General features: G+C 41.5%; 1 protein-coding gene across 6 annotated transcripts in view; it reads left to right on the top strand.

The window, feature by feature from the left end:
* LNX1 (ligand of numb-protein X 1) overlaps positions 1–26,836 on the top strand; it is a 71,572-nt gene that overhangs the window by 29,548 nt on the left and 15,188 nt on the right. For 3 of the 6 annotated variants that reach the window (XM_071556479.1, XM_071556480.1, XM_071556481.1), the window contains exons 3-8: positions 6,197–6,438; positions 8,086–8,241; positions 13,628–13,783; positions 16,971–17,173; positions 19,769–20,140; positions 25,343–25,480. In XM_071556479.1, the coding sequence (XP_071412580.1) occupies positions 6,197–6,438; positions 8,086–8,241; positions 13,628–13,783; positions 16,971–17,173; positions 19,769–20,140; positions 25,343–25,480 (1,267 nt within the window). Of the gene's footprint in view, positions 1–5,128; positions 5,218–6,196; positions 6,439–8,085; positions 8,242–13,627; positions 13,784–16,970; positions 17,174–19,768; positions 20,141–25,342; positions 25,481–26,836 lie in introns of those variants that run through there. The other 3 variants (XM_071556482.1, XM_071556486.1, XM_071556483.1) reach the window with 2 other exon arrangements.

The following is a 26,836-nucleotide window of genomic DNA, read 5'->3' on the forward strand; positions in this document are numbered from 1 at the left end:
CAGCTGATGTGGAAATGTAAGTATACAAATACTCCTGTGACATTCCTTATATAATGCACAAATATATTTTGTTTGACAGCATCTTAGTGCAAAAGCAATGTGAAAATGACAGCCCTTCCCTGGGGTCAGATCTTTACAGACAGGACAAAGCACAACTTTAGGCTTTGCTAGTAAGGTAGTTCCAGAGTTCCAGAGTTTATTGAATTATGATGTCTTCATTAATACAAAAGGTGTGGGAAAAAAGCTTACAAAACCATATCAGGAATAGGCAGAAATTAAACTGAAAAAAGATATGTATTTGAGAGGTTTTTCCTATATTATGGAAAATTATTAAAGTTTAATAACTTTAGCTTAAAGAAATAAATGTTATGAGGACCTTTATAAATGTTTACAGAGTAATAAAACATAAATATAGAACCACTACATCTACTACATGTTTATACTATAGCAAAGGCCTCTGGCTAACAATAAAGAGCAAATAACATGAGAAAATCTGACAGCTAGATAGAGAAGCCATTTCCCTCATCTTAGCTTCTATCATAGCTATCTCTGTGCTGACACAGAAAAGAGCAGTGTTTGTGGAAGCGTGGGAAAGAATTGCTGATCCTCAACCCTCCAGAGGTAGCAGGGATCATGCTACTGGCCCATGCTGCCCTCCCAGCCAGCGCTGATGCCCCAGGTGTCAGGAAGCTGTCTCTAAAAGGCTTTTGTTTATAGGATTATTGAAATGAAAGAGCAGTAGTAACTGAAACAATTTTCCACTTTAGTGAAAAATGAACATTTTTTCCTCCCAAACAAGATGGCAAGTCTCTGACACTGAGAGATCATCAGGGAAAGGATACCCAAGTGCATCAATGCCAGGGTACAGAGTGCACAGAACAGCAGTGGTAAGCACTTGGAAATGTTGCTGGCATTATGGAATTCAAGTGCAGGTGCAGAGAACAGCCTGTTTCTAGTTGCCTGCTTAGATATGTTTTTTTCAGCTTCTTTCAGCAAGTGTTCACTGGAAACTGTAATTCAGGACTTCAAGCTTTGCTTTTTAGATGGTTCATTCCTTTCTTTATCAGTTTTGCACACAGGACCAGAATTCACAGAAAACAGTTTTCTGAGCAAGGATGATGCAATGTCACTGTGTTCAAAGACCAGCAGGGTACTGCTCACCTTCACTGCTGAAGATATTGATGTTTGTGGCCTCTTAAGTGCCAGCACGGTTGGTCCTGATCCGAGACTGTGCATTTGCTACATGTTAGCTTAGATCTGTAACACAGAATTTGGTTGAAGTTTAGGTGCCTTGCTCCTTTTTTTTTTGTAGTTGGCTACATTTCCTGGTGCACAGATGGCAAAAGTAAGATCAGAAGTGATGTTGTCATCCCTATCTGAGAACTAACCAAGTCACTTCAATTCCTTATAATGGAGTTTCAGAATTCTTTAGAGTTTAGGTATTTGGCCTGGAATCCATGTGGAGAGTGTTTGGGTTATGTTTGTACTACAATCACTGCTGATGCACACACAGTGAGAATGGTTCCCGTGGGGCAGAAATTGTCAACAGCTTCTTGTAAGTCAGTGTCTCCAATTCAGCCCCCCCTCTCCTTTCTACCCAGGCACAGCAGGTGCCTCTCATCAGGGTCTCACAAGTGAGGTTATCAGCACCAGGTTCTCCAGGATGTTCCTTGGTGATCGGCTTCAGTTACTCCATCAGCCTATCCACCAGATCAGTTCAGGGGTACAGAGCAGTCGGAAGAGTTTGTGTGACAAGGACTATGAGCCACACTGTTGGCCCTTTGTATCCCAGCTTGTGTCTAGCCCAAATTGCAGAGGGATGAGGGAGCTTGCAGTGAGATCATAGCAGAAACATAGTTGTCTACCCTGATCAGGGTTTTGTTTTGGATCAGCAATGACAGCCATTATGCAGTATTTTCTTCTGCTGGGCAATCTTAAGTGCTTTGTATACATTATTCTTAATTGCATTCAGACAATGTGTCTACTTCTGCTGCACTAAAGCAAAACAACAAAATATGAGTGTGCTGCAAGTGAGGTTGGGAAAGCACCACTGGAACTGGGCAGGGAGGGTTCCTGCCCTGATTATTTGTGTCAGATCTGGCTCATACTCACTTTTTTCCCCTATCTCATGCCCAGGCAGTGGAGTCCAAGACAGGGACAAAGAAGGATAGTCTGTGAAGTGACACAGAAAGTAGGGCATTTTTAAGAACAAATGCATTATAAGTCATAGACTCACAGAGTTATAGAATGGTTTGGGTTGGAAGGGACATTAAAGATCATCTAGTTCCAAACCCCCTGCCACAGGCAAATATGTACATGTTTTTTGTCTGGGGAATTATTTAGATCACTGGAAGAGAAGTGAAAAAGTCCATGCAGTTGTCCTTGCTTATGTTTTGGCTTTACACTTTGTCCCTGTGTCAGTCTAGGTAATTGAAATCCTTGAGGTCAACCTCACTTTCAATCCCTCCTTTGCTGTGTAAGTCAGGAGTGCTGCGAGGAAAATTGTTTTCAAACTATGGTTTTGATTTGAATTTCAAATTATGTGGATATGTTAATGTTGGCCTGGAGTTTAACTGAAAGTTGTTTTTACAAATGGTAGGACCGCAGCAAGGCAGCCACAGGGTTTTTGATCTTCTTGATCCAGCACTTTGTATGTGCTGCTCCTGAACCTGGAGTGTAGAGCCTCCCTTGCATGTGGAGCAGGGTGCAGGGCAAAGATTTCCCTGTGGCTGCCAGTGTTGATACCAGCCAGAATTGCAGTCCTGAGTAAAGTTTCAGCAGCCACCACTGCTCTCCACTGCCCAATGGTTGCCTCAAATGGCCAGAATTTCAGACAGCATATTTCTGCTTCATGAAAGAGGCTGTGAAAACAGAAAAAGCTATTTTCTCAATTTCCTGTAAGCACCTAGTGACACTACATTAATGGCACAAACTGTTCAACACACATTATTAATGTCTGTTTATCTCTCTCGGGTTTGGCCTTCAGCTTGTTTCGGTATCATACGGCTGCACAGATGTACTTGCTGTCCAGGGGGACTGAGAAGGAACATAAATCTGTAGTTCACCTTGGCCTGTAGACTGTGGTGGGCTCACTTTCTGACTGGCCTACATTAATAAGGTATTCCACTCTGCCAGCTGTAAATCAGACATTGTGTTTAATAATCACAAGGAGAGAGCTAATTAGTACTGGCATGTAGCTGTTTTATGAATCCCTCTTTTCTGGGAGCCAAATCCAACCATATGGAAAAATGTAGCTGAGACACTATAAATATGATTCCACTTAGACAGTCATTTCTTCTGTTTTCTGTTATCACAGCAGTGTCAGCACAAGCAAAACAATGAAAGTGAAGAGATGCCGCTGCAGATTTTATTACAAGTTTGAGGTCTTGGGACTTTTTTTTTCTTCAAGGACACTGTGTTAATCTGAAGAAAGAGGACTTGATTTGTGTTCATTTATGCCTGCCACAATTATTTAAGAAATAGCTTCAGTGCTCACACTTGAAGAGCTTTGGTTCTCTTTTAACTGTTTCTGGCAGAGTTAGAAAGATATGCTTCGTGCTTTGTATCATGACAACTTGTCTTCTCCAATAAACCACATCTTAAACTGTGTCAATCCTCTCTACATTCAAAGTAACTGTCTTCTCTTCATTGCTGTTGGATTGATGCTGTTGACTGTGTGTCTGCAGTGCAGCCAGTAGCAGTGAGTGGGGATTTCCACAGAAAGTGAAGGCTTTAGCAGCAAAGTGCAGGTGGGCAGCAGGCAGTGGTTGAATCCAAATAGCTGGAAATGTTTTGGCAGAGCCTCTTCTGATCTTCATATGAAAAATCATCTGCATTTGAGAATCCATCCACAAGGCTGGTGATCTAGGATCAGTTACTGAAACTTAACTGGCATGGTGAAAACAGGGAAATGAAGTAATATGTGGAGGAGTAATAATATTTCTTATATTCTCTGTAAAGCAAGGACTGCCTTCTGAGAACAACAAACAGTTCTCCCAAAAGCCACTTCTTTGTGTTCAGCTTGTTGTGTTGTGGTTTTAGACTATTTTTTAACTATTTTGTTGAGAATTCATAGTCGGGTTCAATGTGACTTGATAGGCCTTTGTGCTTCTGCTCCTGTGAAATCATGGTGTAGGATTCTGGGGAGTGAGGAAGTCATACCCCATTTTCTGAAAGAAATAGAAAAATACCAGGTGCAGGGGAGGCAGGAGAGCTCTTCCTTTCTGTTTTACATGGTTATTTTTGCAGTCATGCCTTGCAATAGATGCCTCAGATAGTTTTTATTGGTCTTTTGAGATAGTTGACCAACCTCCTCTTTCATAAGAGTATTTTCTTCTGAGATTACTCATTTTGCTAGTGAAAGGTTTCAGAAATAACTTCTATTACAGCTATTCCCATCCAAGCCTTAAAGCATATATAAAGCCCTTACAGAGTTGCATAAATATGACACAGTCTGGGTTAGGTTTCTTTTCCCTCTTTAAGATGAAAATTATCAGAAGCAGTATGAGGTAGGTGATGTTAAATCATAATTTAGTGCCAAAAAAGATTTTAATTCAGTTGTCTTGTCAAAAGGCAATACTGTAAGAGAAATTATACTGCTGCTCTGAAGCCAATACAGAGAGCTCTATGACTTCTTCTCATATCATCTTTCTGTCCCAGGAACTGCTTCCATAAATCATTTTTCTTCCAAGACTTCTGTTCAGTGTACTATCTCTTTTCGTGACACTTAACCCACTAGCGTTGTGTACTGTATGTATTATGCATTGCCTTTTGTGCTTGTCATCTATTACAAAGAGCTTTCTATCCCTAAGGGTTTCTGCAGCTATTTCTGTGAGTTTGTCCTACAGGGCACTTTTATGAAAGTCATCAGTTAGCCTTTGCTATGAAGAAAGAGATAATAGTAACTGAAAGTAGGCCAAGCTCATTACATTATGATTAAAAGGCAGATTCATTTTTTTTTTAATGCAGTGAATCTGGTTCTAGTGGGTGGGCACTGGCCAGAAGTGGTGCTGGTGAAAAGTCACAGGTGCTGTGTCCTTGACCATTCTGTCTTTTCAGTTGTTTTGTAGCTTTAATTGAATACTGACTCATGAAGAGTACAGCAACATTTAATTCCATTCAAGTGACTTTTTTTAATGAGTCTTAAAAAAAAATGTCATGCATGGTCCTGCCTTCACGGTCTAGGATGAATCTAGAAGCTGATATTCAGGACCACAGGTAAGTTTGTTTCAAAGCAGGCTTGTAATTTGAGTCTTATAATGCTGTATCTTTAGCTCTTCCGGGACCATGCATGTCTCAACCAGAAACAGAGGATTTTGTCACTGTGAAGGTTGAGTCAGGATTTAGGATGTGGATTTTCCTCTAGAAGTATTTTAGAACCTGTCTTGGCTCCACAAGCTGGTGAAGTCTCAGGCTGACCTAAGGACCTTGGTGTGAGCTCTGAGGACCTGCTGTCAGTACCTTGGTGGGAGTCCTGCACTCCCTCCGTGGCACTGGTAGGGCTGCAGGAGAAGTGGGACCAACCTACCACCTCTTGCACCTCTTCCTCTGTTCAGGCAATGAGCTGTCTATTTTAGTGTCTCAAGTGAGCTGGAACAGCACAGCTGGCATCTTCATCTCAGTGGCTGAATTTGAAAACAGTTCCTTGGGAGCAGTTCAAGTAGTAAATGGTCTGTATGGGCACCTTGTGGGGACTGGATTCCTGCAGGTGTTCAGCTCCACCTGCAGCCCTCCCTACACTGATTGCATTGGTCTCTACAGATCACAGTGCCGTGCTTCATGTGTGACCATCTTGGTGTCTGGGAGGGTTTTTCAGGGTGCAGGACTAGATAAGGCACCTTTATTTCACCAATCTCTGACTTAATTAGCCCTCTGCTAATCCTGTCCTATTGCATATGCAGTAACTCTTTATACACCTGAGACTACAGGCAAGGCTGTGGCTCTCTATTTCTTCTTGACTTAAGTAATCTTTCCATGTAAGGTGGTAACTCAGCTTCTTTGAAGGACACATTTCCTTCTTTTTGATTCTGTGTAACATGACAGGATTGGCATTTTCCCCTCTTGTTAATCATCCACTGGTCACCACAATCATCAGTTTGTACTCCAAGTGATTCCTTGGCACCAGATAATTTCCATAAGTACACAGCATTTAAATGCAACTTGCTATCATGTGTCTCTTTCTGTCCCATCTCCTTAGATGTAAAGGAGCATCTCACTATGGCCTTACCAAGGAGCGGAAGAGGCGTTCCCAAGACTGCTCTCCTGACCATGGCTCCAGCTTAGCAGTAGCTGCCCTGGGCCCTGAGCTTTCAGCAGCTGCGGCCATTGCCTTAATGACAGATGAGCCAGGGCTGGTGAATCCAGCCTTCAGCCCCACCTCAGAGGACAGCCAGCTCGGCAGCAGCCCTGGGGACCTGCATCGCAGCAACCGAAACAGAAGTAAGAACTAAAAAGCTGGCTTCAGAGCCTTGTGTCCTCTTTCAACATTTATTTTTCTGTGAAATATAGGTTGGTGGAGGATTTAAAACAAAACAAACCCACAAACAAAAAACCCCCAACAACAACAACAACCAAAAAAAAAAAAAAAACAACACAAAAAAGCAACCAGGAGATTGAAAGCTTTCATTTTACATGGCTTATCCAATTGCATACTCAGTGACCGAATAGATTTGAGGTGAAAAAAAAGTGTCTTGGCCAGGGGCAGCATCAAACTGAAGATAGACTAGCTGCATACCTGCAAACTGGAAGTCTTAAGAAAGATTACTTAGGCAAGTCAGCTCAGTTGGAAGATTAAATGTTATGTATGACATGCTGGGGAGATAGTGTAGCTGTGTAATGGCTTCACCAAAGCATGATGGCCTAAGAAACCCCCATTAACATGGGCCCCTACCCAAAAACCTGTTGGGAGCTATGTTTGACAGTTGCCAAGTATTTGCTGGAAAAATAAATCTTAGGAGCTTGGGAGTCATTTGCCAGCTTCTTGGGAAGGTGCACCTCGGAGGAGCTGGTCCTGCTGAAATAACCACAGTCAGGGATGAGTTGGATCAGGAAACATTGCCTTGATCTTTTACCTGGTGACACTGCACCTGGTTCTGGTGAGTGTCATATATGAGAAATGTGTCCTGGCCAAAGACAGACTCTAAAGTGTTAACTGTGAGTTCAAACTATGTATTTGAGGATTCTAAAGCCAAAATGGGTAGCCCACCTTGTTACACCAGTTGTGTGTTGAGAGAATGGATGAAGGGCTGAAGAAAAACTAGAAAATGAGCAGTGCTTTCCTCTTGTGTGCATGGAGCTTGAGAGACAAGGAAAGGGGGGGGGTGAGTGAGAAGAGAATGCCAGAATCTCAATAAATCCTGTCAGTTTTATTGAGTTTAGAGGCCGCGGTCTGGTTTGAGGGAATGTTGTATTATTAGATTACAATGTTTGGCTGGCATGCAGAGCTGGAAGAGACAGAATAGCAACAGCCATGAAGATATCTTTAGCGGGATGGAAAAGAGTGACATGTTTTGAAAGTATTATGTCTTTTCTTTTGTATTGCCTTACACAGGTCAGAATATGTGACTTATTTGATCTCTCCCACCTGATAATCCTTGAATTTTTGAAATGAAATGTTGGCAGTCGTTGGTGCCTCTGGAAGCCTTGCAAGGTTTTTAGGCAGTAGTAGTGGTGGGGGTTTCCACAAGTAGAGTTTTTAACGACTTCCAGCTTTTTTTTGTCAAACTTGTATAGCTTGGAAAGGGCAGTGCTTCTTCCTTTTATTTGCATTTTTCACAGAATTGCTGCTGATTCTGTCTTGACAGAGGATTATTGTTTTCAAGGCTAGCACACTCACAGGAGACTGTGGCTGGCAAATCAGACAAGGAAGTAAGGTGGCAATTGCAGTTTGTGTGACTGAAGTGGGCTAATGGTACCCAGTTTCAGGTGGGTTCAGCCTTGTAGTGTCAGCAGGACTCAGGTGCAGAGGCAAAGTGCAGAAGCCTTGCTGTTGGTGTTATACCACATCATATACCAAGGGCTGCAGAAATGCAGTGGTTCTAGCCCAGAACTGCTGAACTATATTGATTTTTTTCCCTGCTGTTGCAGCTCGACACTTTGAACGCTCCACTATAAGAAGCAGATCTTTTAAAAAAATAAACAAGGCATTCAGTGTTCTTCGAAGGACAAAAAGTGGAAGTGCCGTTTCCAATCAGACTGACCAGGAAAGGGAAACAGTTGGAAACTCTGCTGCTGGAGAGGAAGGTAATGCTTTGTTCTCCTTGTGTTATCACTTAAAATGGGGCAGGAGACCTTATTCGCATGGGAACTGGGTGTCCATGACTGACATGCCTTTCATGTGGTGGGCTGTGTGATTAAAAAAACCCCAGAAAACTCAATCTTTCCCTTTTTTTCCCATTAAAAAGATGTAAAGTGAAGAGCAGGCAAGAATATTGCTGGGGATGTGTGGTACCTCACGTAGGGCTGTTCTGGTAACAGTCTGCTATAGCCAGCCCAGTATCTAGCACATGGGTTGTGGGATCTGAGTGTCTGGTATCTATTACTGGAGCTGTCATTGACTTGCTCTGTAATTTTGTTGCAGAGTCTTCATCAGCATGTGCCTGTCCCCCTAAAGGAAATGGATCACAGTGATCATACTTGATAGGACGTTAAAAAGTTTTGGCTAAAGTTTATGAAGCACTGGGAATTCCCAGTGGGAGGATGGTATGAAAGTGCAAAGTACTTTAATTACTCCAGTATTTCTGTGGGATCCTAGTGACAGACTAGTATTACCTCAGTGGGGAGAGGCAAGTTTGCCTGATGCATGTCAGGGATGAGGAGTCTGGCAGAAGGTAACACTTAACATTTGGTATTCTCAAAGCAACAAGCAAATGTTACTAATCACTTTGGACCATAATTATAAAACCAACAATGGCATTGATGCATCAAAAGGAAGTGGTGATAGAGTGGGAATCATTGCCTTAATCAAGGTCTTCAGTGAGGTTTTTTCCTTTGCTTGATGCTTCAGCACCTCACATCTCTTCTCAGATAAAATGTCCAGGATATAGGCTTTAAGAAGACAAAATATCCAACTTCTGTTTGTTCTGTATTCAACTTCTTATTGAAAGAAGTGCCAAATGGTGCTTCTAGACATCACTGTTCTTAAAGTGGTGAATCTGAGAACCATGTTCAATATTCTACTTTATTTGCTTAGTCCTTCAGGAGAGTTTCACTATGTTACTGTGTTCTTAGTACTTATTCTCCTACTTCACACACTTGATGATGTAGTCAAAATAAAACCTGGTAATTCAAAATTGTGAACCTTTCTCATAAAAGGAATGTGAATATCCTCCTAGACTTGGAAGCATCATTAATGACTTTACTGACCCAAATATTTTGGTTTTGTCCAGTAAAATTTTGCAAATAAGTTGTTTATATCTCCATATGAGCAAACAGATATATTTCTCATTCCCTAGCAACTCTTCAATCCACTGTAAGCAAAAGTTTGATTTCCTTCAGAAGGAGTCAAATTCTGCACATCTCAAGTCCATACTTTTGAAAAGACAACTCTTCAGGATACAACACAGACATTTTAATGACTGCTTCCTACCTAAGCATAAAGTTGACATTAGTAAGTGTTGCACTGAAACTGGTTTCATGTCCAGAGTGTGTGGATGATTTCGATGTCAACAGCACCTATCCAGTAGTCTAGTGCAGGCCAGACATTAACAGAAGGAGGTGTGTAGAGGACACTGTCCTTTACATTTCCAGCAGAATGAAAAGTGCCTTTGTCCCTATTTTAAGGAACATGTAATGGGGCCCTGAAGTGGCAATCGCTCCAGGGTCCAACAGACAGTGTCAAGATTCTATTTCTCTCCTTGACTCTGCTTGTGGTTTCACTTCTCTGCACCAAGCATGCCTGTGAATTTCCAAATGTATTCAGCTGCACTGGAAAAACCAGGTAGGCACGTAATTACTTAATGAGCAGTTACTCTTAAGTATGAGATCACAGAAGCCAGGTACCTAAATTACTTTATTAATTGCATTTGCATGCAAAGAATGCATTTTGATTACACAGTTCTGGACTTTGATCTTAAAAAAAATCCAAGCAACTTGCGGCAATGAAACTTAAACAAGAATCTCTATTCAGTCCTTTGCAACAGGTGCTTTGTGTAATGACATCTCAAAGGCTCCGTCTGTTTCTTCTTATTGGAGGAGGAAATGAATGTACTTCTTTCTGTAGTAGTTATCCTGACAGCTGGAGGCTGTTTTTTTATTCCAGCTCTGTATATTTTCTTCTTTTATTTACTTTTTTTAAATTCTCAGCTGCTCTGAGCAGTCTGCACTTGGGCTTCTGATGAGAGCTGTTGGTCAGTCTTTAGAGATAGCTGCAGTACTCTCTGCCCTGTGCTTGCTGAAGCTCTCACCCTAACTGATTGCAAAAAAGACAGTCCTACATGTCAGTCTTCCCATCGCCACTCCATTCTCCTGGGAATGGAGATGCTTCTGATGAATGGAGGTGGTTCCTGACCTCAGAAGTCCCCACACCCAGTTGCTGCTGCCTTGCCTGAGGTTTCACAGGTTCATGTCTGGGACCATCTGAGAGCACAATTTGGCAATGTGTCATTGTTCAAGGAGATTGTATGGCACCACCCCACCACCACCACCCCCCCCGGCCGGGGGCTCCCTTCCTCACCAGGTATAATCAGTGCATGCACAGAGTAAAGATGAGAGGCTATGCCAGCCTCAAAGTGGGCACAGTGATATAACCCCTATTTGCTGATATCTTCTTGTTGATAAAAGAACTGTCAGATCATCTGGCAAAGCTCAATGTTCATCTGACTCCAGTTTTCAGAATTCCCTCATCTTCATTCAGGTGTCTCTGTTTAATCTGTGTTTTGCCTGTACTTCAGTCAAGGGAGGTCTGAGAACGAAAACCATAACAAGTATCTATGTATAGGCCTTCAGCATCCCACTGCAGTGTGTGTAGGTGCCTTTAATCTGAGGCTGCCATGTTTGTTGGGCCAATGCTAAGTTCCAATATGATTGTGAGGGTGCAAGATAAAATTATAATTTCTGATGTGGGAGAAAAAAGTATTCAGATTCTGCTAACTTGAAGCTGAATGCAGCACTGGTTTTGGAAAACTTCTTTGATACCTATGGACACTGAAAAATATGATGTATAATGTCAAATGTGTTTCTGCTATAACTACAGCAGGGAAATAGTTACAGTCTGATGCTATCTTATGCTTGGAGCTGGTGGCAGATCTGCACTGTGACGCTTACATCACAATTGATGTTTGTACCCTGTGGTTTGATTTGTTTAAACAATGCTACATGTGCCCATTTTGGATTTAAATGATTTAAGCTTTCTTCATTCTTCTGTTTAAATGTTTTTGTGACATTTTCAGCAAAGAGTTGTTAAATGTCCAAACCAAAGAAAATGTTAGAAGTGAATGAGAAATGCAAACATTGGTGAGAAAATATTTGGGGGAAGGAGGTGTTAAGATTTTCTCATTTTTAATAATTTGGTTGTTTGTAAATAACCCATACAGGGAAATGTTTTTCTGTAGTGCAGCACCCAAACTTGTGAATCTACCTGAGAACAATTTTATCAGTGGCACTTACAGCCACAAATAGCTTTCCAGGTTTGAAGTAGAAGTTCAGAAAGTTTAAAAAAGATGGTTTAATTCTGAGACGTGAGGGAAGGTGACAGGGACATGCTTACGGCACTGATGCATTTAAGATGTAATATCCTTTGACTAGATCTAGTAGTGTAAATGACCTTGACAATCTACTTAAATGATAAATATCTCCAAGCAAAGACTGCTCCAGCTTTGCAATGCTTATTCATATCGTTGAGCTCTTAGTTTGGCATTACACTTTAAATTCACTTCCAAGAAAGACTATAAATAGATATACTGTTTACTTAAACTGATCCACAAACACAAGTTGTAAACCAGCTAATATTTTAGGAGGAAAGAATTTGCAGGTGCAATTGAAAAAACCTCTATAAAATTTCTCATTAAAAGAAAGATGTGTTTCTGGCTTTCAAAAACATTCATGTGTTCCATTTTGCAGTCAAGCCATTCTAAAAGAAAGTGAATTTATCATTGCTTGAGGATGGCAAATATTTTTCAAAGTCAAACTCAGTCTCATGGTGGGTGCAGTTCTACCATCTGTTATAGGTTTGCAGCAGTCAAGACCAAGGCAGTCCCAGCAGGCACTGGCAGGACAGAGCAGACTTCCCTGTTGTACTGTTCAGTGTGAACCCTGTTGCACTTTTGAGAGATATATACACACATGCATATGATAGATAGATAGATAGATAGATAGATAGATAGATAGATAGATAGATAGATAGATAGATAGATAGTAGAAATGCTTCAATATTTTGAAAAGTACATGAAGAAAAGGAAGGTAAGTGAAATACAGATGGTATCATCCATTTCATGGCTTTAAGGCCCTGTATGTGCAGAAAAGACAGTAGTTTGTCCAGTCCCAGGAGAAGACTGTGCAGCCCAACTTCTGTCTCAGGCAGGCTGCACCCCACAGAAATGCCACACTGTTCCAGTTTTTCCCAGATTTGATTCAGTTGCGGTTCTGATTTCCCAAAACAGCTGTACAGAACTGGTTCAAAGTACTCTGTGCTGGAAAAATGAGCCAGGCAGTTTCCAGAAGAAAAGGATTGTCTCTGTAGCCTTTCCTCTACTACAGACCAATAAATTTGCCTGCCGTAAATGAGAGAACCACAACTCTTTCAAAACACATTCAGTTGTACAACAATTTCATTTTAGTTCTTTTGGGACTCCTTTGGTGAGAGAAATGCCTGGAAGCAAGAAAAGAACTGGCATCACCTTCTACCTGCCCCTTCCATCAGAGCAGCATCCCTGGAGAATTAATGGAAGACATTAAATCAAAATGATGGCTAACTGCTGGGAGAATGAAATGCTAAATGAGAATCACTTGGGAAGGAAAAGTTGCAGAATAAAGTCCCACACCAATTCAAGGGCATGTGACATTCAGAGATACAAGAATTTTCCTACAATAGATTACACAAGTTTCATTTAAATTTTGGTGTCCAGATGCTGGAAAGTATGTGTGTCCTTGCAGATTGGTGTTATTTGAGAGAGTGGGCTGGCACCTCACATCAGTCTTCTTCTGATCTAAATGAGGACTTGAAATCACAGACGCAAATTTTGTTTACAGTGACCTTTGATTAATCTGGACTCAAGAGTCACAGCAAACATTACACAGAGCTTTGTCAAACTGAATACCAGGAATGAAGGCAGAAGTTCCCCCCATGGCCACACTGTCAGAAGGAGCAGGGTATGCACAGAAGTCAACTGAAACCTGAGCAGTGAAGGAACACTACCATTGAGTATTATAAACTGCGGGGATAAAATATTAAGCATACTTAAAATTTTGTAATAGTGTCTCATGGCCACTACACTAAGGAATGTTTGGTGTCCTACATAGCCAGGCAAGTGGAGTTGCCTTTGCAAAGCTGGTCTCTCCTGTGTAATTTGCCACTGTAATGGGATGTGTGAAAATATAAACAAAATTGCATGGTAGTATAAGGAAAATATTGCCTGAGGAAAAAGCCCACACAATCTTTCTGAATGCAGATGACATTTTATTATATTGACAGATTCAGAGTGCTCCATACAAGCCCCGGTGACAAAAACACAACACTCTGAGGGAAAACCTGCAAGAATCACCAAAAACGAGACAGAAAGTTTCCTTCTTTCTAGATTCACCAGCTCTTCGATATTTAAGGACTGGAAATATAAAATGGTAAAGAAAGGTATGAAATAATCCTGGGTTTTCCAACTCTGGAAAACCTGGCCATAGAAAATGGAGAATTCTAAATAAAAGTGTAAGGGCTGGAAAGTTGAGTCTGTGGAAAATGATATTCAAGCCTCACAACAGGCTGTATATATATCTGAATGGTACCAGTTCTCAACCCATCTGGAGTTAGAGTCCCTTGAACTGGGCTGCTGGGCTAGTGTATCCACCAGATGGTGAAGCAGGGTCCACCTTTTGTGGGCATGGTGTATACATTCAGAATTTCAATTTGAATACATTGCTTTCTAGACATGGCATCATCTTGAAACAGGCATGCTAGGTTTTGATCAAACTGCACACAATGTGTGCAGGCTAGTGAAAATGTGATCATGAATTCTCTTAAAAGATTATGTATCTGTGTGTTTTATACATTTAGTTTGTAAAATATACTGTTTATCAAAATAGTCATGGGCCTTTCACTTACAACAGTCTGAGTTGTTAGCAATACAATATCCATGTATATGTCTGGGATGAAAAGAAGAGGCAAGTCTTCAATTAAGAGAGCAGACATTGGACCATGGAGTTACTATAGTTGCTTGGACCATCTGAGGAGAAAATGGTTCAGTCTATTCATTTTATTTGATAAATAGTACAAATCAAGTGAAGACAGGAAGTGAGGCAGTACAGCCTAACTATAAAACTGGAGCATTAGAGACTTGCAGACTGGCAAGAAAAATGTTCTGAGATTTGTCTTGTTGTAGGCTGCACACTTCAGAGGGAAAATAGGCACTAAAATTCCTCTATGAGAATCTGCATAAACTCATATTGAAAGTCAGTTAAGTGCCACCGCAAGACTTAACAAACCAGTTAAGGCATTGTTCAAGATGCAAAGAAACTTATATAAGTTTATACCTTATGTAAAGGTATATGTAAGTCTTGCAGAAGTGTAGAGACTCGTTCACTGCCATGTTGCCCTGATTTTGCTCTGGGATAATTACAGAGTGAAATAACATGAAAGTGTCAATAACTTGTTCAGTCCACAGATCTTCATGGACAAGAAATGTAACTGGATAATTCCTTTAGAAAAGGATTCAGAATGAGCAATGTTAGAATGAGTGTCTGAGTCAAAAAGCACAGTTTGTTAGGATGTGCAATGGGAAATGGAAGTAGTTCTACTGTAGGACTGTTTTGGTAGTCTTCAAAATGCACGTATATATTAATTTATGCTATTTGTGTGCAGAGAAGATCTAGGTATCCAGATTTTCATTTGAATTTTTATGCATAGCTACCTTTGTAACCACACTGAGATTGTAAAATTTGCATGCTTATGCTGATGCAGGGATCAGGCCCTTGGTGATTTTTGAGGAGTGATTATATCGTCTGACTTTATACACCTCACTGAGATGCCAGAGGTAGTTGCCTCTTTTTTCTTGAGCTGCAGTGGAGAATGTTTTGCACTTCCAGGGGTGATTTAACAGTTAGATGGGTATCACTTCCTTTGGGCGCCTCTGCACTGTAAAGTAAGTCAGAGCAAGGGGATCTTCAAACTTCATTTGACTTAGAGGCCTGGATTTAGATCGAGTGAATCCACCCCTCAGGCTACAGAGAATTGGACAAATTACAAATGGAGCAAATAGAGTTTAGAAAACAAGAGTATGGGGAAAATTAAGTACCTTCCATTCCTGAGACATTAAAGTTGCAAGCCAACATGAAGGAAACATGTATTAGCACACAAACTGCTATTACAAGAGTATAAACTAAATGAATACTTGGGTATTAGGTTGGTAAAGGCTGTGTAGTTATCTAAATAGACTTTTATTGCCTGTCAACTCTTTATAAAACCACAAAGTCGAAGTCTGTGCTATCGGTAGGTGCTTTTTACAGACGTGGAGGAGGACAGCTTCCCACCCCGAAGAGCATATGATCAAAGAAGTGGTAAGGGAGCAACATAGTGTTTCTTAATATTTTTTTCCTGTTCTTTCTTTCCTCTTGCTCTCTCACAAAAGATTTTGCTGTTGCCTTGCTGGTTTGTTGCCTGCTAATTCTGTAGTAGAAAATATTTATTCTATCTCAGATACTGGTCTGTTAATTTTCATTTTCAGTAACGGTCACTGTACTTTTGTTTCTAAAATAAGTTATTGAAAAATATTAGCAGTTAATTTTTTGTTTTACAGGTTTGTCATATAAGCACTGGATTGGATCCACAGGCAAAAAACTAAAAATCTTTCTCTCACCTATGTGATATTCAAAAAAATTAAAGGCTGATAAATCTATACTAGAAAACTCACTGGTACTTTTACTTCAACTTTGTTCACTGCTGAATGTGGATTAAAATTTTGAATTGACCTAGAAGGAAGGAGAGTATTAGTGACATGCTGTGAAATCAAACAGGCCAGTTGAGAAGTAGCATTTGAAAGAGGATACTCTTATCCAAGTGCATTATAAATACAAAAAGGACCTCTGCCCACCATTAGTCCCTCCTCCCCACAGCCAGACTGCCAGGGCAAGCAGAGATCTTTCCCTCCAGACACTTTGAACATACTGTGGTTTTAATACAGACATGTCAGAGTAAGAGCCAATCACTCCTACTTTCTAGAGTCCAAGCAGTGATGAAAGGAGAGGGATCTGGTAGGGAAACTACTGTGTCTTTGAGTTGTCAAAGAAAGCTTGTCTTTCTTTGTTAGCTGAAGATAAAATGCTTTGTTGGATGTCACAGGCCAAGCATCTAGTCCTCCACTATGTCACCAAAAGTAGAGAACAGGGCAGCCTGGGATGCTACCAGTAAGACAGGGTGTGCAACCCAGCACACAAGGGATGGATGTTTGTTGAGGTGCCCATGCCCATTTGCTATAGGGCCAGCAAGGAACCATGGCCTGGTTCTGAGGTGTCTCTGGTGACTAAAAATGTATTTTGCTCCCTTAAAATATGTATCTGTTTTTAAGTACATTTCATTTGTCTGGATTGCATAAAAAATTTAGGGTTGTGTTTTGTATAAGAAAAAAAGAAGTTTGAATATATTAGTTGTAAATAGATCCCTTCAAGTCCACTCAGCAAGCGTACCTATCCTTGCCTTCTTTCTTACCATAAATCACTTCCATGCATAAATCCTAGTTCGCTAACTGGCAGGTTCTTGCGGTTGTGTCATGCATATTTCAGCAAAGCAAAGCTGTGATGTCAAATAAATACCTTATGATGTGCATTTCCAGGTTTTCCCAGGTTGTATCACCTGATTCCAGATGGGGAAATTACCTGCATTAAAATCAGCCGTACGGATCCCCATGAAAGCCTGGCCATTAGGATTGTGGGAGGCAGTGAGACCCCCTTGGTTCACATTATTATACAGCATATTTATCGAGATGGGGTAATTGCCAGGGATGGAAGATTGCTGCCTGGAGACATGATACTGAAGGTACAGTACTGTGAAGATACATGATGAAAATATCCTAACAAAGAATACTATTGTTTAAGTCAATGATGATGATATTTGTGATGTTGCATGCAGCAAGATGTTCAGTTCCTCTATGTGCTGTAATGATTTCATTAATTTCAACAGCTTTTGAAATTCACAGATTTATTCTTGTTTCCTTTTCACTGACAAGCCTCTCTGATTTCTCCTCAAACACGGTAGATCCGAAATACAGTGCAGCACAATAGACTGTCAGTACTTCTGACCCAGTGGTGCAAAAGTTGTTTCCGTAAGCATAGGTTGGGGTTTATGTCCAGTTTGTTTCCATTGAGCTGTGGGCTTAAATCTCAGTTGGTGAGGTTTCCACTGTCTCACATTCCACTTAGACCAGGATAGGTGATAGGGGACTGATCAGTGTTATGTTAATTCAGCATTTAGCTCCTCTGAATGGTGTGTTCAATACCACAAGAGCTTTAGACGCTGCCCACTTTATTTTGTGAGTGTTGCTCCACCAGCAGTCCCAGGTGAAATCTCTAGGAACAAACTTAAGCAGCATCCAGGCATTAGTTATTGGCTGCTTTTTCTGCTTCTACTTCTATGGAAATGTATATGAGATGAATAAGAATTAGGCCAGATGGTTAAACATCCTGTATCTTGTAAGCATGTCTTCAGCAGCAGCTTTTGCATGGGAACTGCACTCTCAGCTGTCCCAGCGACTTGGAGTTCAGGAAGAACACTAAATTATATTAATATGTCAATCCTTAGAAGAAAAGGGTGACTTGCTTTGATACTTTGATGGTGTGTTTTTGGAGTGCACAGGTATATGCACATTGCAAGCCAAAGGTACAGCTGCCCCTCACACAGGTTTTCCAAATTACAGGTAAACATTTGAGAGCAGGCTGCTTTGCTCACTGTGGGTCCTGCTGCCATGGGCAGACTGGTGCTGGTGCTCAGGCTAACCAGTGTGGTATTAGCTGGAATAAGGCTACAGGAGCTAGAAGTGGTGCAGACTGCAAGGTCTGACGTGCATATCTCAAGGTTTTCTTCCAGGCTGGACTCTCAATGTCCATCCCACTGCCTGCTCTGGCATGCCTAGCTGGTAGGGTTAGTGAGTAGGTCCCCAAGCCCTACTGACTCCTACTACATATTCCATGTAATTATTAAGGATACAATCCTCTGAAGTTTAGAGCACCACCTGTAAGCCACTACGGTTTCCCAGCTTTGGCTGATCCCAGTGGTATCTGAGGGCACTTGAGGCATGCCAAGGTTGTGCCATGCTTTCTACTTCATGTCAGACAGACCCTGGCCAAAGAGGCTTCTCAGGATCACAATATGGACATGCTTCATTCTAGCAATGTATAAAAATGCCTCTGGATTGTGGTTCCAGGCAGCAGCAGGATAAGCATAACCCAGTGGTGTGTTTCAGGGAGGCTTTTTGTCCTGGTTCCAGCACTGAGTGGCAGAGTTAATGGCACCATTGAGATAAAACTGTTCCTTCAGGGCAATCCAAACTGCACTATGTATGCTGCACGGATGGGCACAGCTCAGCTCTGCCCAGCCCCAGCCGTGGCTCACTGCCCAGGGATTTACCAAGGACTCTATGGAATTTCACCCCATCCTGCTGTAGATCATGCTGTTCATGGTACCCAAACTAGCAACTTAAAGTTAGTTGAGCTGTGTCTCTCTGGGTGCAGACCCCCCACCAGACAGCCCTGTCATGCCCACACAGGCAATCTGCAAAAGCAAACACCAGCCAAATGCTTTTGACTGTGCTGGGAAAAGTTTCTGTTGTATTTCTTGATATTTAAATGGTTCAACCTGTGCAATGTAAAACTACATGGAAATAGCTTGTCTGATTTGGGTTTTCCAGCCAACAATGAACTACAATCTTGCAACTGGTTTTTATTTAGCAATATGAAGTGCAATGCCTAGTCACTCTGACACATAAGGACATGACAGGACTGACTTGGAAGCTCTTTCTTTTCCCCAGCCAAATTTAAAAATTGGTAGTTATGCAGTTTTACTGTCATCTAAGTTAAATCTTACCTGGAAAACACTGAGAAACTTAAAAAGTCTGATTCTCTGGTGTGGTAAATAAACATAATTGCTAGTAAGTATTCAGAGCATTTAGGCTCTTTCCTGCACTTTAGCTACAGATTCATTAGCAGGGAACATTTTTATTTTAATTGTACCTAAAACAGCTGGGAGATAATGAAGAAGAGAAACAGCAGAAAAGTGGTGGGAGTGAAAAGAAAGGCTGGCAAGGCAAGTGGGAATCAGAAGCTAGTGGAATAAAACTAAGATATATGAAAGGATATTGAAGCTTGGCAAAGAGCAATAAGAAAGATGAAAAATAACATGTATGTCTGGAGACTATCAGGGAGAAAGGGGAAGAAAAAGGGCAGAAACTGTCTGTACAGCACATCCTTTCCTTGGGGGGAAGGCTGTTCTGCACTGCGAACTTGGCTTCCTGCATGACACAGTTTGAAAAAGCACATCACTTTGTATGAAGACATCTGTGTAAATAGATCTGCCCTGTCCAGTGCCAACTTAGAATGGATCACCTTTCTGCTGCTGATTTACACTTCTGTCTTCCAGGTAAATGGCATGGACATCAAAAATGTGCCTCACAACTATGCCCTCTCAATTCTGAAGCAACCTTGCCATGTGCTCCGACTGACGGTGCTCCGAGAGCAGAGGTACCGATGCCGGAACAGCGGACTTTCCCTTGATGCTCACTGCAATAGGGATGACAGTTTCCATGTTGTGCTAAACAAAAGCAGTCCAGATGAGCAGCTGGGAATAAAGCTGGTTCGAAAGGCCGATGAGCCAGGGGTGTTTATTTTCAACTTGCTGGAAGGTGGCATGGCTGCCCGCGATGGACAGCTCCGGGAGAACGACAGGGTGTTGGCCATCAATGGGCACGACCATCGATATGGCAGTCCAGAGAGTGCAGCCCAGCTGATACAGGTTTGTCATCACCACTTTGACCACGGTTTTTGAACTGTGCAAAAACCAATAGTGTGTTTTCACTATCCATTGCAAAGCAGAGGCCAAACACTGAGTTTGTATATTTGGAGGAGGGAAAAAGACATGTTGAGTTTGGATGGGAGTTTATTCCTCTAAAAGCCCCTTGGTTTCACTGTGGGTACAAGGGTGAACATGAGCATGGACTCTCACAGTGGTGCCTGCTACCATCAGGCTTTGGAATGTACTGTTAGTGTAAACATCTATATACTCTGAGCATCATGAAAGAGTGATGCCATCTGCCTAAAGGCATGCAAACCTGTGCCCTGGGAGCACTGGGTCCAGCAGGATCCTAACTCTTTCAGCTCCAAATGAGTCACAGTGCTCTCTGGTGCAGCCCTGGAGCAAACCAGAGTAGCCTAAGACAATGGATGGCATGTTTCAGGATGAACATCAGCCTTCCAATTTCAGTGATTTCACATGGATGTTTTACAACTGAAGGTAGTCCATTCCTTATAGATATTCCTTACCTAAATTCAGAATATGGAAATCCAGGTGATTGGAAAAATGGATCTGTAGCTGTAATTTTTATAAAGCTCTATTTAGATGGTTGAGAAGAACTAAATGGGTGCCTCTGCAATGCACTAAGCAGTCTTAACACAAAACTGTCGGAAAAAAAAGCCTGTGCCCTTCTCAGCTACAAAATCAATCAGCTTCTGCCTTATTTTTCCTCCAGAACCATTTTTGTTTCTTTTCTTTGTTTACAGACTATGTTTTTAGAACACTTCAACATAAAAAGGGAATAATCTTTTGTTGTTTTGATCTCATATTTATAGCAGTTATTATACTTGTGAAATTTAAGTTTCATTTGGAGGCATGTAGAGTGTTCATATTGAAAAATTTGATGGGCTTCAATAACAAGATGTCAAATCAGGCTGGCTGCATCCCCTTTCTGACAGTTATAGTCAGGGTAATATACGTTGGACTGAAAGAAGCTTTCAAATGCATTCATTTTGTGGAAAGAATTCCTCTGTGAACATAGATTCACAGTTGGTTCTAGCCAACTTTTATTAAGAAGTTTATAGCTTAGGTAAAGAAAATATCATCCACTTTCATAATGCCAGTTATTGAAATTCTGGTCCAGCATCTTTCTGGATTAGCTTATGTAGTGCACTAACTGGGAGCAGAAGGGGGAAGTTTTAAATTCTCTGAGGGCAACAAGTCTGGAATGAAAAACTTTCTAAAAGAAATTGTATTCTTGGAGCAGTTCTTTGTGGCTACAAAACAAGGCAAAACAAGGCTTCATAAGCAAAAAACACATGCAGTCTACAGATGAAATGGAAAAAATTGCTAACAAAATAACTGTTCACATACAAGTGTTTAAAAACACAACTAAAGCCCTTATTGGGCTCCAAAGAGTGGATGTTATTTATAATAATGCTTGAAATGCACAGCAGTCCCTGGGAATTTAAACAACATGCCCATCAAAGGGGAGACTCACATTTCCAAACAGCCAAGATTACATTGCTTTTCTGTGAGCTCTATGAATCACATTTGTCTAATGCAAAATTCCCGGAACCTGTGTTTTTTGTCATATTTTTTCATCAATTATCATTTGCCTTTCCTGTTTCCATGTTGTGCCAGAGAAAAAATGTTATACTGAAGCCACAAGTGTTTTGCATTTACGTCTTACCAAAGGGATATTTCACTTTGTCCTCTGATTTCTCAGCAGCATCCTGCCTGTTGAGACCTGAGCGTGTCACTTGCAGTATGCTGAAGTCTTCCAATAAATTTGTGGTTGTAGCTACAAATACACCATTGGTTTCTTTAAAAACAGAACTAACATTTCCTAAAATGTGGCAGTCGCTTGTAGGACCAAGCACAACTGGAGAAACAGCAGATTTCTGTGGAATCTGATTAGTTTTGACTTCTAAATAATGAATAATTGAGACAAATCTGATTCATCAGGCTTATAGCAATTATGAATTAGCATATGTGAAGCAGTTTTTAATCAGTAGATTAGATGTCTGGCTGAAATGGAGAAAATATATAAGTATTAATTAGGAATGTGCATGCATCGTAACACTTGGGAGTTTGCTGCTTCCGGTTTGTCACATCATCTTTAGCTATGGTCTTGTGTCAGAAGTGACAGTTCTAAACTAAATAATGTGACATTCCACATCTGTTTTCCATGAGAGTGACAAGAAAAGGAGCAAGGTAACAGGTCAGTGGGTGTTTGTGAAAGCACATCAAGCCAAGCTGCATGGGTTGACCCAGACTTTACTGACCCTCACCTCTCCCTCTTCCTCTGCTACAGTTCAGAGCAGCTGCAGTGGACTCATGAGCCCTTCTTTATCATAACTGCTTCTAACAAGCATGTTGTGATGTGCAGCATTTCCATGCTCCATCATCCCTGCAAGAGATGGGGCAGCTTCTGCTGGGAGCAGCACTGATTCCTCTTTTTAAGATGCAATTACCTGCTAGATGCTCAGGAGTTGCCACAGTGTCTCTGTCTTCCCTCTGGATTTGCTTTGGCTGTAACACAAACAACAATTCTAGATTTTTTTCAGCTATTCCTTGCAGTCAGTTTCAAAGGTAACCTAATTTCCTTAATTCTTGCTTCAGCATAAAATACAGAAAAACAATTGTGGAAAAAACAAGTGGTAAGAGAGCAGGAGAGATCAGAATGACTCAGGAGTTAATATTCTGATTGGTAGAAACATTAATGACTTTTTATATGTTCTTAAATACAAAAGCTGGTCTTGTTTGGATAACTTTTTAAAACACTCTGGACTTCTGACTAACTACTCGACTTGACTGACCTGGAGACAAATGTGACACTGCAACAGAGACTCTTATTGAACTTCTGTTAGTTGAGAATTAGTCGCATTTACAACCTTTCTCTAAATAACCAATTTTGAGGCTTACCAGGTGGCAGCAGATGAGTTTAAAAAAGAAGCTAAGTTGAAATTGTTCATTTTAGAGAAAACTGGATTTTCACAGTGCCACATGGCCTTGAGAGGCTTAATCTTGTATTGTTCAGTACCATCTCAATCATAGTACAGACTAGGGACCAGAAGGGTTTCCTTTCTCCCAAGGTACAGCATTCTGCTTTTGGGTACCAGTTGAGTCCAGAATCCACAAATTAATATTCCGTAAAAACAGATCTGGTAAAAATATCCAGAAAGTTATTCTGAAATATGTATGTATGTACCAAATGATACACTATGAAGCTGTAGACATTTGAGTTTCTGGTGAAAAACCAGCATTCCCCAAGATATCAGGAAAGCAATGAAGTGCACATTCCTTACTTCATTGGAATTAGCACAGCCTGAATGTGCATATTTCAGGCCTGAATTTGGAGATTTAGGAGAGGTAGGTTGCATTTCCTGAACTAAAATGACATTTTCCTAAAGTTTTTTCTAACTCTCAGCTACTACTATTGAATTCAACTCCAGAAAAGATAAAGCAAGCTATAAAACCAAAAATCCCAAACGCTTCCTCTGGCTTCTGTTAATTATCTGTGGGAGATTTGATTTCAACAGCACAACTGAATCTGGGTTTGTTTTCCAGCTGCTTGCTCAATGCCATCTCCCCTTGGAGCTTCTCCCCAGTGAGCAGGGCACGTCACCATGCCAGCGAGCAAGCCAGGTCTGATGCCTCCAGGGCTGTGGTACCAACAAGCATTGCAATGGCAGCCCCAGAGGGATCAGACCTTCAGATGTGTGTGTGTGGGGTCCACACTAGATACTGGGCAGTTCCTTGGCAGGAGTCTCTCTGGAAACTGGTCCTTAAGAGTCCCTCCTGCCTGGCACAACATCAAGGTCTTTAGCCTAGAGAGGAGGAGATTAGAGGATTATTTTTTACATCTTTTGAGTATGCATTGAGGTTATTTTCTACACTGCTTTTCATTTCAGTTCAGTATGTTGGTTTGCCTGTAAGGCAGACTTCTATGATTTACCCAGCTAAACCCCACTCCTCTCAGCTTTATCTTTGTATCACTATTGCCTTGAACAGATTCATACGAGCCTTACTGAGGGGTGAATAAAGCCATTTGCTTCTAGGGAAATAGTACTGATTCAGTAGAAGACAAAAAATCACCTCTACACAGAATTAACACCAGTATCAGGCACACATCATCATCATCATCATGGCCAGGCTTCAGGAACATAGATTTGGGAAGGGCTCTCCCCACGTGGGTGTGCCCTTCCAGCCTATGCAGTGGATTTTTTAGGTGAGGCACAGCGTGCGCAGAACTGGCCCCACCCTTTAACTCCAAAGGTTCATCTGCCACAACCAAGTGAGATTGGATGGTGACAGTGAAGTCCTCAGGACTAGAACCTACAGTCTACGGTATTCCCAGAAAATCTCCCATCCAAGTACTAACCGGGGCTGACCCTGCTTAGCTTCTGAGATCAAATGGGATTGGGTGGCAGGGTGGCATTTAACTGCCCCAGGTACTCATAGAGTGCCTTAAAAATAACAAACAGAACTCAGTAGAAGCGCTGCAGCATCTCTCAGGCACGTAAGTATTATGACTGCACTTTGAGCTTGGGTTAATTGTTTTTGAAGCTATTCTTCCAAGAGTGAGAGTTTGAGCTACTTTCCCATCCTAAACTCTGTTACCCTATGTTCTTCCTCGTGCCCTCCTTCCTCTGTGCTCTGGTGCAGCATGATTTTGTTTCTCAAATGGTTGCACATTCATTTCTTTAAGCTTCCTTACATTTATCACGCTCATTATATACAGGTGAACTTAGTTACATTGTTTAGTCCCCACTTTGACCAGCCAAGTCTAAAGCATTTACCTCGTTTCAGAGTTACTTGCATCTTTTTCAGCTTTCCCATCCAGTGGGCAGCAGCAACTCTGGTTGTCTGTCTGTCTGTGTCTCTCTACTGTGCTGATTTGCAGTGGTGTACACAAGTGTATATGAGAGCTGATAGTACTCACTGTGGTGGATCACTGCTTCCAGCCAAATTTGGGGCAGACAGGAAGGGTTTTTTAGAGTTAATACCAAATTTTCAAGAGAAGTATTAAGTGCCTGGCAGTAAACTTTTATGAATTTTATTGACCTGAAGTGATGCTACTGCCTTATGTCATTGCAACATCCAAACAATGCTTTAATGGTACCTACATTTCATGAGCACTCTGGGACTGAGGTTTATTGCACTAGGGCAGTGGAATTCACATTGTGCCTCCTCCCACAGGCCAGCGAGAAGCAGGTTCACTTTGTTGTGTCCCGGCAGACCAGGCAGCAGACCCCCGACATCTTGCAAGAGACAGGCTGGAGCTACAGTGGCGGTGGCCCCCAGCCCTGTCCCAGCGAGAGAAGCAACCCCAGCAAGGTGAGGGCATGGGTGCTCCTGTGGTTTCTCTGCCATCCATGGGATGGGAGGATGAGAAGGCAGCTGCTGTTTTCATGACTCAGGGTGTCATGTCTGGTTTCTGTCAGCAGAAAAAGCATGTCCTACTTTGCAATGGAAACATAAAAGCTGTGCTCCTTGTCATTTATCCACTTGTTCTGCCCTGACTCTGTCTCGGGTGGGAAGGGAAGGAGAAGGCAATGGGATGTGGTGGGGTAGGGGTTGATATGCACAAGGCGCCATGGCCAAGGGCCTGGCCAACAATGTGAGCCAGTACAGGGCAATGCACTCCAACAAAAAGAAAAGGTTTATCTAAAGTTTCTCCACCTGAAGCAAAGTCATCACACAAAAACCTTTCATATGCTGGCCTGACAGATTCACATAAGCTGCTTGAAAATTATGGTAATTACTAGTCTGTTGCTCATTTATTAAGATACCCTTGCCTTGATTTGTCTGGCAGTTTGGTGGCAGACAGTAGTTGTGGTCTCCCTCACTACTGCAACCATGCTGACTTTTCTGTGGAGCTTTGGACCCAAAATGTTGGTTCTGCTTTGGCAGCACCTGGAACTCACACTCTGTGAGTGCTATGAGGGCCAGCAATGTGCAGCACATCTGGACCCAACACAGGGACATGCAGCACAGAGCAGCCATCTTGCCCAGATATTGCTCTAGTTACCACACTGTCCCTCCAGCTTCTCCTGTGTACCTGGTTACATCGTGGGCTTAGTGCATTTAGACTTACAATACACTTTCTACATAAGGCAGAGAGAGGATGATGGTTAAACACAGGAGGTTTAAAGTAGAAACCAGTGTAGCTAGAGCTTTGAAAATATGTTTTTGGAAGTTTACTCAGTGGTATTCTCTGCATTTTAGACAGAACAAGACATCTCCTTGCAGGAACTGAATTTGTTAATTTCACAACATTTAAAGTCATATTGCCTAGCTAATTGACATTAATTGTTCTGAGTGTCACCACCTATGCAAACCCATAGGAGCTTGATCCTGGCCACTTGTGCAGGGGATGCATCAGGGAGGTAGACAGACAGGGCTTAAATTCATTCTGCCTGATGGGCAGCCAATTCTGTCCTTAAAGGGACCTTTGGACTAAATACTGGGTGCACAGCTGTCAGCTGAGGAGGCAAATCTAATTCTGGATTTTACAAATTTAAAAGATACTAATTTTTGCAGGTTTTTAAAACTACATTATTCAGTGTTTTTATGTGTTAAAAATGCTCTTGTATATTTAGCTATTTTTAGCTTTCTTTTTCCATGAAGTTCCAATCACAGCCCCCATTAGGTAGGAGTTAAACCAGTGAGCAGAGTCAATGTTCAGTAGCT

Source organism: Pithys albifrons, chromosome 5, assembly GCF_047495875.1.
Source record: "Pithys albifrons albifrons isolate INPA30051 chromosome 5, PitAlb_v1, whole genome shotgun sequence".
Lineage (NCBI taxonomy): Eukaryota > Metazoa > Chordata > Aves > Passeriformes > Thamnophilidae > Pithys > Pithys albifrons.